General features: G+C 35.4%; 1 protein-coding gene and 1 long non-coding RNA gene across 2 annotated transcripts; both read right to left on the minus strand.

The window, feature by feature from the left end:
* Positions 1-536: 536 nt before the first annotated feature.
* On the minus strand, positions 537-4,961 carry LOC109109332 (adrenodoxin-like). The gene is made up of 4 exons (XM_042731109.1): positions 4,664-4,961; positions 2,383-2,507; positions 1,765-1,894; positions 537-972 (listed from the first exon to the last, which is right to left on the minus strand). Exons 1-4 carry the CDS (start codon positions 4,816-4,818, stop codon positions 843-845), a joined length of 540 nt encoding a protein of 179 aa, XP_042587043.1. The 5' UTR covers positions 4,819-4,961; the 3' UTR covers positions 537-842.
* Positions 4,962-10,820: 5,859 nt separating this feature from the next.
* Positions 10,821-13,452, minus strand: LOC122138382. The gene is made up of 3 exons (XR_006155517.1): positions 13,353-13,452; positions 12,891-12,971; positions 10,821-11,574 (listed from the first exon to the last, which is right to left on the minus strand). It is a non-coding gene; the product is annotated as an uncharacterized LOC122138382 (long non-coding RNA).
* Between the last annotated feature and the right edge of the window lie 1,341 nt (positions 13,453-14,793).

A 14,793-nucleotide genomic window follows, 5' to 3' on the forward strand; every position in this document is an offset into this window, starting at 1 on the left:
TACCCATTTTTGCTTGTTGATCTTAAAACTCGATTACTCATATTTTGATTCTGTAAGATGAATGCTACCATCCAAGTTGATTTCATTTTAAGATGACTTTTGAGCATTGTTATGTCTTTTTGGAAATGTAACCAAACCTTTTTGTAAAATGTATAAAAAACTGTTTGACAAAAAAAAAAAAAAAAAAAAAAATTTATAATTACAATATTTTACTGCACTTTAAAAAAAAAACAATGCTGTTCAATACAGTGCTGAAGTATTTAATGTGAATTTTTCAATCATGTTTTGTACCATAAATCCTATTAAAACTAGTAATCCCACTTGTGTGTGCCCTAGTTTATTTTTCAACATGTGTTTCTTCTTGCAAACATATTTCGGCTCAGTAATTCACATTCTCACTGTGCTCATGTCAACATTTACAACACACCAATATAACGGAGACATAACAGCAAAACATGTTCAAATATAAATCACATGTACTTGCTTGAGGATGATGTTCCAGCTTTCAAATACAAAAAACAAACAAATAAAGCAACTTAAAAAGTTAAACATCATATTTATTGCAATAAATCAGTTACAGTTATTTCTGCATTCAAAATGTATAACAACAAGATGCCCCCACCTCTCATTGTGACACAAAGGATTGCAGAATCTGCACAATTAAAAAATAATCACCAAATTTATAAAAACTACTTACGGCAGCATGTAAATAATATTAAACGATAAATGTTATCATTTAAATTTTAGTTTTCTATTAAAATAGTGCATATTAAAATACCTGTTATTAAAGATATCTCCATAATGCAGTGTTTATGAGATACAGGTGGGCTTTATTTTATAGATTATACTTTGGGTGGGGCAGTGGAGGACTCTTTTTCACTGTCAGCCCGAGCATCAGATATCATGTCAGGCACACGCAGAATCATCCCATCCAGATCCTTCCTCAAACACACCTGACAGCCCAGACGAGATCTGAAAGATGTACATGCAAAACAGAAATATGAAGATTTTTCCATGAATATTCATATGAAGCACTGAACTCAGTTCATATCATGAACTGCTAAAACAGCAAATTCAAAAGATGTGCACTTTTTAATGTACATGCGCCTTTTAAAGGGGTAATTCTGTCATTAATTATTTACCCTCAAGTTGTTTCAAACCCCTAAGACTTTCGTTTATTACAGTTGAACCACTGGAGTAACATGGACTAATCTATGATGTTTTTGCTACCTTTCTGGGCCTTCAAAGTGAAACTCAAAGGAGGGACAGAAACCTCTCGGATTTCAATTAAAATATCTCCAACTGTATTCCGAGGATGAATGAAAGTCTTAGGGGATTGGAACAACTTGAGGATGAGTTATTTATAACAGAATTTTCATTTTCGGATGAACTGTCCCTTTAAGGTGAAGTCAGTAATTCTACGGCAAGTGTTGAAATCATATGGAAGTGGGTTGCAATCACAAACCGATAACTCTGCCTCTAACTCACTCCACTGGTTGGGCCAAAGTTACAGTTATGGGCTGGTCGCAATGCTCAAACAAACAGAGCAGTGATATTGAGCTACAGTGTTTACATTTACAGGGGAATCAAACTATGAATCGCTTACTAATTGTTGTCTCTGCATACATAGATTAGGAAAGTGTATTTAAACATCAAAAAAGACACGTTTTTCATCTTTAAATACAAAAATATCAACAGCTGTTGCATGGCCTTTGAAGACAATTTTAAAATTATCTCCTATTGTTGAGTGATTTGTTCACTCACGTGTCTGTAAGCCCATAAGCCAAGTCCAGCATGTCCATTTCCTCGTCAGAAACAGCTCCAAGCTTCTTATAAACAGCCTCCTCGAAAATAAGGTGGCACGTAGAGCAGGCCAAAGTTCCCTCACATGCACCTAGTTCAACAACCCAAAAGAGACACACAAAAATATTAGCCTGCAACAAGCTAGTAAGACTCACAGTCACTTACATTACCATGATAAGCATTCAAATATAGCTCTAGCTGTTTTACCTTTGGATTACATACAAAAAGTTGTGTAAAGCTTTGGTCTGTTCATGATGACCAAATCTTTTTTGCCTTTCTATAGCACTCACATATGTTTACCTTTGCTTTTTTTTTTTTTTTTTTGAGTCAACCTTTATAGACGGTACACAATATACACTGGAAAAATGTTTCATGTGGATTTATTAAAATTAAAAATATTATTTAATATGACCTGAATCAACCTGACTACAATAGGTGACAACGCCATATTAAGGATCAGAGCAGGAAGAAACTGCATGTTTTTACTTTTTATAGTGTGTGAAGGAAAAAAATGTATAGTTGTCTGAACAAATAAAACTTACATTTTTACACTATGTAAAATATTTGTAAATCACTTACCAAATCCATCAATATCTAGGTCATTGTTAACAACAACATCAAGTAGTGATTCTCCAGTTAAAGCTTTCACCGTAATCCTTTTTCCATCTCGATTCAGAAAGTGAACTGTCACCTTCTCCTCAGCCCTGCACAGAGACATTTTTAAGACTTAAAGTACAAAAACGAAGCCATCATCATCAAAAGTGCTATTTGAAAAACCTTGAACAATGATTTGTTGTATCCTTAAGCACCTTTTGCTGAAAACTTTGGCTAAACCTCTTGTTGTTGTTGTTAATCAGACTATTGTTTAAGAAGCCAAGGGATTTCCCTTGAAATGTAGATTCCTGAAAAGGGATAGTTTCACAGTTTTATCCTATTTCATTCAGACTTTCCCTGACATACTTAAGTTTTTCATTTTCAGGAATTTTTAAATAACAGCTAGCTTCTGTGCTGAATTGAATAATGAGTAGTCATCTACTGTACGCTTCAATACACAACTACAACAATATCCTGAGCATGAATTCACCTAAGCTCTAGTAAAATCCTCCTGAGAAAAGACGATTTATGCATGGAGGCTTAAACACAAAGAGGGAGCATGGAGGGGATTTAGGTGCAGTGGTCTTCTGTAGGCAAAAGATGATATTTCGAAAAATGTTTGCTTACCGTATTTTGCCCATATACAGTACTATGTTTTGGACTAATACAGAAGACCTTTGAGGTCACTTTTAATACAATCAGCAATCATTTGAGATAAATAACAAACAAACTTGCATTTGTATGTAATGAGAAAGAGAGACCACAGTGTAACACACTAGTCATGCAAGTACTGGTCAGGTTTTTTGAAAGAAGTCCACTATGCTCATAAGTTGCACAGGTATATTTGTAGCAATAGCCAACAATACATTGTATGTTTTTTTTAATGCCAAAAATCTTTAGGATATTAAGTAAAGATCATGTCCATGAAGATATTTTGCAAATTTCCTACCATAAATATATCAAAACTTTATTTTTGATTAGTAATATGCATCGGTAAGGACTTTCTTTTTGACAACTTTAAAGGCGGTTTTCTCAGTATTTAGTTTTTTTGCACCCTCAAATTCCAGATTTTCAAATAGTTGTATCGTGGCCAAATATTGTGCCATCCTAACAAATGATCATAAATCAGATGATTCAGATGATGCATAAATCTCAATTTAAAAAATTTGACCCTTATGACTGGTTTTGTGGTCCAGGGTCATATATTATAACTTAACTTAAAATAACAATTTTCCATTATAATAATAATAATAATAATAATAATAATTATTATTATTATTATTATTATTATTATTACTACATTATCATGATCAACTTTGGATGCAGTTGATTTCTAACCCAAAACTTTTGAATGGTAGTGTAGGTATGTCAGCAGTCAGGTATATAGCATATAGCAATGCCCTGAACAACGGTCAAGGTTGGGAAATATTTGACAACTCAGTGTCATATTTGACCATTCAGATCAAGTTCGCCAGAGGTTTAGTATCCATGTGTGTATAAAATAATCTTGAGGAAGCTTCCGCTATCAATGTATCAACCATAACAATAGTCACATTCTTAGTCACCAGGCATAGACCTAAAGATAAAAATTAGATAAAGACAGATAACATAAAATAAAATAAAAAGAGGAACACATTATTACACAATGCACATACACACACACACTCAACATACTTATAACCCAATAGCCTTGACCCCCCAAATAAAATAAAATAACCTACACCAGAATAGCTAACCAACATGTTCAACCTACTGCACAGCTGGAAATACAGCAAGCCCAAAAACAGTTGTAGACTTAAGCCACACATGTATGTCATTGTATTAGACATAAAATATCAAACCATGTGTCAATGCTAGACTGCACAAGCAGATCATGCTAGATCACTCAGAACTTATCTGAACCATGTTTTTCATGACTTCTAACCTACAGATCTCAAGGTCATTGTAGTTAATGTATGAAATCACGTTCACGAATTTGACAACATTTCACAACCACTGCATTTTCAACATTATATCTATTGTTTTATCAAGTGAACTCTAAGAGACTGTGCCACTGTGGTGGCAGTTTTAGTTTGACAGAAACGCTAAAGAATTGTCTGTTTAAAAAAAAAATGTTACTCGTTTTGACATTTTGTTACCTAACGTTAACTGTTAACCTTATGACGTTACATATTTTATGTAAGACACACTCTTGGGGACAATACATCACCACATCACTGCTGACAAAATTGCTAATATGGAAGAGTCTTAAGCACTCAATACTTACCTTAGTGAACTTGTTAATGTGTTTATTCCCCTGCTGTGTGTGTAGCTCCCGGTCACGCATCGAGGAAACGCTCTCGTCTGACTGAAGGCTTGGTGCGCCGATGTACGCATCACAGCCGCTCGCTGGAGAAACACTCTCAGTGCACATGCACACATTGTAATCTAGTTTGTCGACAGACAGATTAAGACTAACTACCACCGTTGCATGTGTGATGGAATTAAACTTTCGACTCTTTATATGTGGCGGAAATAGTGCTGTTCAGTCGTGACGTCAATTTGTAGGCCAACCCGGAAATAATTCGTCATGTGTTCCTTCAGGAACGTCCTGTGGGTTTTTAGAATAGCGATTTGGGATTTTTGAGTAAATTTTTATTTTCATATTTTGTTCTACTACATACAGTTAATAAACTGTATACTTAAACAGGATACTTATCTTAAAAATCTTTAAGTCTCTTAACTGACATAACAGTAAGTCGTTCTGTAAGCTTTGAAACAATGCGTATTGTGAAAAGAGCACTACAAATACATTTGACTTGACTAGTCATCTTCCACAGTAAAATAATCATGAAATGCAAAGCAATAAAAGTGTTGGCTACTGTGTGTGTATTTTTCAAGGACACCTGAATACACACCGACTCATGGGAACTAAATTGAGGTCCGCATGAAGAAACAAGCTTATAAATCATACAGAATGAGTTCATTTTATTTATTTATTTTTCTAATTTTTTTTTTTTTTTGAGAGGATAAAAATGCAAAAAGTTTCCTGTAAGGGGTAGGTTTAGACCGTGTAGGGCTGGTGAAGGTCGATAGAATATACGGTTCGTACAGTATACCATTACGCCTATGGACGGTTCCCACAAGGACAGTGTGTGTGTGTGTGTGTGTGTGTGTGTGTGTGTGTGTGTGTGTGTGGTTGTTTGTTAGAATGAATATTTTATTTTGTATGACTAACTAAACTGAATATTTTGTTTTGTTTTTGTGTGGATGCCTGCCATGCGGTTTCTCATTTGTCGTTATTTAGTTATTTTTTTTAAACAACCCTCTAACACTAATGTTCTCTATTCTTATTCTTCTTATTTATTACAAAAACAAATTGACCAGCTAACTTTAAAATAATAAAAAAAACCTTGTTCTTGTGTTAGACTAACCAGGACTTCTCACAGCACTTACATAATATTGCTCTTTTTTTTTTTGGTTTGATTGCCTCTGTTGTCCTCATTTGTAAATCACTTTGGATAAAAGCGTCAGCTAAATGACTAAATATAATAAATTAAACTGAATAGTCAGTTAAGTGACCACTTGCCACTGATAAATGACACTTTACAGTGTTTATAGGCCTGAAAGGTTCATTTTGTTTAAATGGCCTTCTAAGCAGAAAAACAAAAAAACAAAAAAAAACCTCTGGTTACCAGTGGTCTCTTCCTTGAGTTAAGGTAATTTGCAAATGCATTTCCATTTGGTTCCTGGTTTTTACTACAGAACATTTGCAACCATAAAAGCTTTCACTGCCCACAAAAATAATTTAGTAACCCAGCCATTTCAAAATTGCAGCTACACAACAGTAAAATTACCCAATGATCAATAATTAATAAGTATTAAGGATAATTAGGCCTATATATGAATATATATGTGCATCTCAATAAATTACAATGTCGTGGAAAAGTTCATTTATTTCAGTAATTCAACTCAATTTGTGAAACTCCTGTATTAAATAAATTCAATGCACACAGACTGAAGTAGTTTAAGTCTTTGGTTCTTTTAATTGTGATGATTTTGGCCCACACTTAACAAAAACCCACAAATTCACTATCTCAACAAATTAGAATACTTCATAAGACCAAAAAAAAAAAAAAAAAAAAAAAAAAAAATGAATTGTGAATTGTTGACCTTCTGGAAAGTATGTTCATTTACTGTACATGTACTCAATACTTGGTAGGGGCTTCTTTTGCTTTAATTACTGCCTCAATTTGGCGTGGCATGGAGGTGATCAGTTTGTGGCACTGCTGAGGTGGTATGGAAGCCCAGGTTTCTTTGACAGTGGCCTTCAGCTCATCTGTATTTTTGGTCTCTTGTTTCTCATTTTCCTCTTGACAATAGCCCATAGATTCTCTATGGGGTTCAGGTCTGGGGAGTTTGCTGGCCAGTCAAGCACACCAACACCATGGTCATTTAACCAACTTTTGGTGCTTTTGGCAGTGTGGGTAGGTGCCAAATCCTGCTGGAAAATGAAATCAGCATATTCAAAAAGCTGGTCAGCAGAAGCAAGCATGAAGTGCTCCAAAATTTCTTTGTAAACGGGTGCAGTGACTTTGGTTTTCAAAAAACACAATGGACCAACACAAGCAGATGACATTGCACCCCAAATCATCACAGACTGTGGAAACTTAACACTGGACTTCAAGCAGCTTGGGCTATGAGCTTCTCCACCCTTCCTCCAGACTCTAGGACCTTGGTTTCCAAATGAAATACAAAACTTGCTCTCATCTGAAAAGAAGACTTTGGACCACTGGGCAACAGTACAGTTCTTCTTCTCCTTAGCCCAGGTAAGACGCCTCTGACTTTGTCTGTGGTTCAGGAGTGGCTTAACAAGAGGAATACGACAACTGTAGCCAAATTCCTTGACACGTCTGTGTGTGGTGGCTCTTGATGCCTTGACCACAGCCTCAGTCCATTCCTTGTGAAGTTCACTCAAGTTCTTGAATCGATTTTGCTTGACAATCCTCATAAGGCTGCGGGTCTCTCAATTGGTTATGCATCTTTTTCTTCCACACTTTTTCCATTCACTCAACTTTCTGTTAACATGCTTGGATACAGCACTCTGTGAACAGCCAGCTTCTTTGGCAATGAATGTGGCTTACCCTCCTTGTGAAGGGTGTCAATGATTGTCTTCTGGACAACTGTCAGATCAGCAGTCTTCCCCATGATTGTGTAGCCTAGTGAACCAAACTGAGAGACCATTTTGAAGGGTGCTTTCACACCTGCCTCATTTAGTTCGGTTGAATCGTACCAGAGTTCGTTTCCCCCTTTGGTGCGGTTCGTTTGGGCAGGTGTGAAAGCAGCAATCGCACTCGGGTGCGCACCAAAGGCGGACCAAACAAGCGTACCGAGACCTGCTTGAAGAGGTGGTCTCGGTACGCTTTCCAACGAACTCTGGAGCGATTCGTTTGTGGTGAGAACGTGATCCGACCTCGAACAGACCCAACTGCAAAAAGTACTGATCATTTTTGGACTAAACCAGCTGTCATAGTCAGCTGCGCTGTGCATTATGGGATGAGGAAGTGTTTGTTGAGAGTTTGCACTTTAGCATGGCAGCTTGTGGATTAATGCACGCCTCCGCTTGAAGTTACGAGCGATGCCCTCTCGCCGTTTGCAGTGCATTAGAACGTTGTTTTCAAGCCACATCCGCGTTTCATTATAGAAATGTATTGTTTGCATATTGTCGTGTATACAAACAATGTAATAGATTATGGTCAGGGACAAAACCAGCCTGCGCAGTCGTCTCTCCATAGTTGTGTTGTCTCCGTGTTGTTTGCTGGCTTTTCCTCTTATGTTGGAATTTTCCCACACGTAAATTCTGACCAATCGAAAAGCAGTTTAGGAAATTCATGGCCAATGAGTGATGTGGATGTTGTCATGTGACTGCATTTTGGTTCGTTTTCAACTGGTTCGGACCAAAGCAATCAGTGTGGTGTGAAAAGGAACCAAAAAAGCTGAAAAATGCTACAATGTATAATTGTTTGCCCTTGGTTCGGACCGAACTAGAGATTTGAAAGCACCCGAAGGCTCAGGAAACTTTTGCAGGTGTTTTGAGTTGATTAGCTGATTGGCATGTCACCATATTCTAATTTGTTGAATTGGTGGGTTTTTGTTAAATGTGGGCCAGAATCATCACAATTAAAAGAACCAAAGACTTAAACTACTTCAGTCTGTGTGCATTTAATTTATTTAATACAAAAGTTTCACAATTTGAGTTGAATTACTGAAATAAATGAACTTTTCTACGACATTCTAATTTACTGAGATGCACCTGTATATATTTTAAATTAATTAAGCCAGTCTGTATGCCTACTGATATTTTGTTTGACGTGTTATCACAGACTCAAAATGCCAACATGACTGGACAACAACAAATAACAGAGAACCCCAGAAAGCCACACAGCTTTAACCATGCCAGTGTTGTCACTGCCTTGTTCACTGGTTACTGGTGATGATCTTCATTACTTTAGGTGCTATAAATGATAAGTTCAAGTTGGAAACATGAAGAGCTGTGGGTGACAAAAAGATCACCATCATTTTTAGAAATATCACAGCTGGATACCAAAAATAATACAATACTGAAAGCTCTCTAAACAACGTAACAAATGTTTAAAATATAATTTTAGATATATTTCTGCTATTAAATATGATCTACTCAATGTACACTAATGAGATGACTTTGTTTAGACACTACAGATGTATGTGCAGTTTTATGCACAGGGCCATAGGAATGACTCAGCATGTTTAATTCATTTAACTGGCTCATAACCTGTGTACTATTATCTTCTGAATTACAAGAAATTCTCTAAAGCTGTTTGTTCTGCATGCTTCACAACAATTAATTATTTTCACTGTCAAAGTAATTAGAAAGTAAGATATGTTTCTTCACTAACTGCATATTGAATGTGTATTTATCATTCTAAATGCATTTTTCATGAGATGAACTGTTTGAGACTGAGGTTTTCCCATGCATCCCACTCAGATTTCACATCTGACATCCAGCAATAAGAAAAACACTCATGAAGTAATCCCATGAGGTAATCCAATCATAGACTAATGCACTATAACAGTTCACAAAGCAGTGTTATTTTAGCATCATTGAGATTACAATGGGCAATAAACTAAAAAAAGTTATCGTATGGATAACGTTTTTGATTGCACAGATAATATTTTGATTGCAAATCACAAATGCAAAATAGAAACCAGTTTGTGAAAATTTGAAGTTAGATGCTAGGGGCAAGTCAATACCAAAGCATGCACCATGCACAACTTGTTTTTTCCATTTAAATAATAACATAACTTTTATGTTATGTCTTTGAAGAGATTTGTTAGTTTTGTTTTATAACATGTCATAGTCTTAGAATATATATTTTTTTTTTTTGGAATTATATATTTTTGTAAGTTACAAAAGTAGGCCTATGTTTAAAGCCAATGACCAATAACCAATTTGGGCAAGACCAGACTCAAGACTTAAGTCTATCTCATGTATGAGTCCAAAATCACATTTTCAGTAGCATTTGGACTTGGCCTGGACTCTTACTGGAATGAGCTGATCTCATTATTGTTAAAAATCAGTTTTCCCATATGGAGAAAAATAATTGTATTTTTACATCCTGAACCTCACTGCTGCACTATAGGCCACCAAACAGACCAATAGTCTTTTTTACACTAAATAAAATGAGTAAAATGTAAGATAAAATAAATACCTTTATATTTGTTTCCTATTGTCATGGTCCCAGTCTGTGTTCCCATGTTTTGTTGAAGGACTGTTGTTCTGTAGTGTTTCTCTTCCTATTGTTTCTTTGCTTGCTTCCTGTGTTCAGTTCCTGTTTCCCTGCTTGCCATAGTTCCCTGTCTGTTTGTCTCTAGTTATAGTTACTACTCATCCACACCTGTCTCTTGTTAGCCCCTTGTTAACTTGTATATATATACCCCTATGTTTCAGTTGTATTTTGTAAGTCATTGTTCCTGTATGTGCTTTCCAAGTTGTTGTTCTTGGCTCCTGTCTGTAGACTGTATTCTTGTTTTCAAGTCTGGCTTATATATGTTAGTTTTTTTTCTATTAAATCTGTGCTTGCATTTGGATATTTGCTTCATTTATCATTCATGCCTGAGATTTTAAGCTATAGTATACTGTATAAGTATGCAAATACACATGAATATCAGACATAAAGTCTACATTTCTTTTATGAAAAAAATAAAATGCAAAAGAGGTTTTCATAACCACTTCTAAGATACAATATAAAGACACTTTTATGATACTGAACATTATGACGTTATTGCATGAGAGTTAGTACCTCCTATTATGGATTGAGGTAAACTGCGACAGGAAAAAAGAGACTTCATTATGTTTTCAGCATCTCTCCTCATGAACAAGTACAATAAACAGTCAGCAAGTGGGTTGAGATACAAGAAAAAGTGACAAAACAGATAAACATTCACAGCAGTAGGAGGTGGAGGATTCAAAAACTCCAAACACAAACTTGAGATTGAGAGAGGAAGGATAAGAAATGTGTAATTCAGCAGCACAAGAGACAGACTGCCCAAAATTAATTTCCGCTTTTGAGAAGTAAGTGATTTTGCATGAGAGAGACCCCTCCAAGTACCAACAAAACACAGGAGTATTATTGGGTAAGGAATAAAAGATGCCAGACTTTGGGATAACACGGTAAACATAGCTTGTTCTCTAATTTTTATAAAGGTCAAAGGCATTAACCAGATAATTAAAGAAATAAAACAGGACATTTTTACTGAATGGTGAGATCTGTACCAGTGAGGATGGGAAACTAAAATGTATCTTTCAATAGCAATAAATGCCATGAAAAACAAGCCAACAACCAAACAATACTTATATGCACTCCACAATGCAGCCCTCGCTAATTCGGTTGTTAATACGTTTATAAAACCAATCTGTAACAGATCTGAAAGAATCAAATGTATCACATAAACAGAAGCAGCACGATGAGACTTGATGAGAAAACACAATGCAAACAGGGTCAAGCAGATGATTGGAATCCCAAAGAAGCTCACAATCCAGATAAACACTGCTTCCGCATTCTCTATTTTATCAGTTTGGTTCATTTTATGTGACGCGTTGAATACATCAGAGCTGTTGTTGAGTTGCGTCATGGTCTCAGAAAGTCTTGGAAATTAGCACTGAAATAACAACAAGCCTGAGATTAATTTACTGTTTAAAGATTTCTGAAAAAAAATAAAAATAATTACACACACAATCACTTCTGATTATAAATATAAAATTGACCGTAATAAACTTATTTTTGTCAGTATCATGCAAAAATATTAGCATTTACAGCTGGCTAAACTGACTAGCTAGTTTGTCAGCTTTGTTTTCCCCCACAGAAGCACAATTTGTCATAAGCTAATGATAACAAACCCCACCCATTTAGAGGGAAGATATGACTGGTAAATTTACCTTGCCTTCTGAAAAGCTTTAGCTGGAAAAATTCTAATAGGAAGAAAATGGCTGTCTTTCATTTAAATTCCATCTCAAACTCCAACTCGAACTAAAAAGGCAGATCTGAAGAATTTGTTTCCTCAGAAACATTTAATATAGATGTTTATTGTCAAGTTAGGAATTGCTAAAATCAAATTGAAACTTGTGACTATGGGTAGAAATATGGGTAGAATTAATAAAATGTGGATTTACTACATCTGTTCATGTGGTCATGTGACCTACATTGTGACTTCACTGCCATTTTCATTTCCTCTTCCATAGTCTCATTTGATAACTTCAGATTCTCACCAGACGTAGTAGGTCATCCACCAATTGTTTTTTTACATACTACTCTTTTGGCATACATTCTTTCACATATTATATAGTAGGGAAGTATTCAATTTCAGATGCAATTCACAGTGAGTTATTGAATGATTCTTTCACTCTAATCAATTAAATCGAACCGAATACTGATTCATTGCTAATACTGTGTCTTGTTTGGATACGCATAGCTAAGAATTCACCATGAAGTAAAGGCTGCAATACACTACATGACTTTGCCCAGATGCTTTTGTCTGATTTGCAGTCTGGACGTGTCAGTTGCCTTAAATTTTAATAGCTGTGTCTAAAGTTAACCGATATTAACTTTTATTGTTGTATAAATTCAATATCACACTTGTAATCTATCTGTTGGTCTGAATATCAGCAAGGCTGTGTGAAATTGCTAAAATATCATGCATTCAATCAAAGCACTTAACATTTTCTTTTTATCAGAATAACTGCATTCTGGTTACTCATCATTTGACCTATTCTCGAATCAAGTAAATTTAGACAATCTTGTTTAAAAACTAAAAACCCTCAATCCATGTTTGTACAGATGTATGTATTTTTATAAAGATTATTTATAGCATGATTTATGTATTGACATTTACTCCTAAAAGACGATAATACTGTAGCACAGAGCCAGTAATACAAAGCTAACAAACTGAACAAGACACTTTATATGGTATGATCTTACCTGGAATCTGACTGTTGATGTTCGTTACTCATTAGTTGACGATGGTACAAATATGGTGTTCATAGTACTTCATAAACACATCTAAATGCACAAAGAATCAGTGTTTTTAAATGCACAGTAATTAGGCCAGATAGTAACTTGAAACCAAAAGGCATCATTTCAAATGCAATGCATGCCATAAAATACATAACCATGTGCAAGCAGTACTGATCTGCACTAATCAATGTAATTTCTTTTCTTTGGATAGTTGAAAATATAATAATAGGCTACTCTTTACCAGATCAGAAAAAAACCAAATGCATTGCATTAACTAAACTGTCATGAAGAGATTTAAAGAGAAATCATATTGACAACAGGGTTTTCCCTTCTACATCTACAAAAAAGGCATGCAGTGTTTGTAGAAGTTGTAACTCATCAATATAGACAGGGCATTTTCAAACATATAAGAAGACTTTGTCTTACCTAGAATCCAACTGTAGATCCACACAGCACTGAAGATGTTGCTCATCAGCTGATGATGATGTTCTGATGAATTTGACATATACAGTAAGTTTAAATGACCTTCTAAGAAGCTCCAATATTTGCCCTGGGGTGCTGAGCAAAAACCACATAGTGTTTTTACTCAACTGCCCTGGTGTATAAACTGATTTGGTCTCTGCAATTATAATCCATTTTCCCCATTAACAAACTAAAAGCCTGTTAAAAAGTCTTAAAAGCATGCAATGAATTGATTAAATTGTGGCTGTACATTTCCGATCTCATTAGTCCATGTTCATTAGACACATTATCAATGGATATTTTTATGGATAGTATTTTCTAATATTGTTATTTAGTTTGTTGTTAATTAACAGTGTAAATAATGGTTTTCTTGGAATAATTGTTTCTCACATAAAGATACCATATGACCTAAAGAAAGAAAAAAAAAAAAGAAAATTTTAAGTCATTATGTGGCCTCATTGGAAGTTTGCGGATGTGGTCTCCAGTCCCATGGAGTTGAGAGTTGAGAAGTGGGAGAGTGAAGTGAGAGAACCCATAATGGGGTTTCTTTTCAAACCCACCTCAATTAGTGTGCCACTAAAACCCATTCAATCCACAGACATTAACAAGCCCCCGCTCTACTGCTGCACTAGCTTGCATTTTCTAGGCATCTGATGTTTCAGTCTCCATAGAGCATATAGTAACCTTATTCCTTTGTGACTGACAGGAAAGCATAGGGGAATAAATGTGAGGAGATAATGTGGCCCTATTCAATTCCACTGGTTAAATAAACCAGTCTCAAATATCATGTCTATTGGCTTCGGCATAATTTCTTTATTTTCCTATTGTTGGACTTTTGATATTACATTGTTTTTTGTACTGTCTTTGTTCAATGTGTCTTTGTTTATTTTGTGCCTGAGCACATGGTTGTGTCTCTTGTGTCTGCCACGTGCTCCTCTTGTCCCACCTCCTTGTTTCCCCGGGTCACGCCCCCTTGTTTAGTCCTCATTAGTCAGAGTGTTGTCACCTGTTCCTCATGTCACTGTACCCTTCTTATTGTGCTCTCTTTCCTCTGGTAGTTGCTGGTTTGTTTTGGCTGTATGTTTGCCTAATGTGTGTATTGCAGTTTCGAGTTTTTCTAGTCAAGTCTAGTTTTTGCTTTTTTTTTTTGGTTTTTCCTGTTGAGTCCTTTGAGAGTTATTTTTTCCCTAGGTCTTCTCTTATTAGTTCCTTTTTAGTTTAAGTTTATTTTCACCTTTTATCTAAGAGTTATCTCTCTAGTCTTTTGCTAGATTCAAGCCTCTAGTCAAGTTTAGTTTTTTCCCTTAGCATTTACCCGTATGGGTCTAGCTCTTTATTTCTTGATTGTCTTTTTCCCTAGTTTTTTTTTTTTTTTTTTTTTTTTCTGTTTTTATTTTTCTCTAGT

The sequence above is a fragment of the Cyprinus carpio genome, chromosome B9 (genome assembly GCF_018340385.1).
Source record: "Cyprinus carpio isolate SPL01 chromosome B9, ASM1834038v1, whole genome shotgun sequence".
NCBI classification, from domain to species: Eukaryota; Metazoa; Chordata; class Actinopteri; order Cypriniformes; family Cyprinidae; genus Cyprinus; species Cyprinus carpio.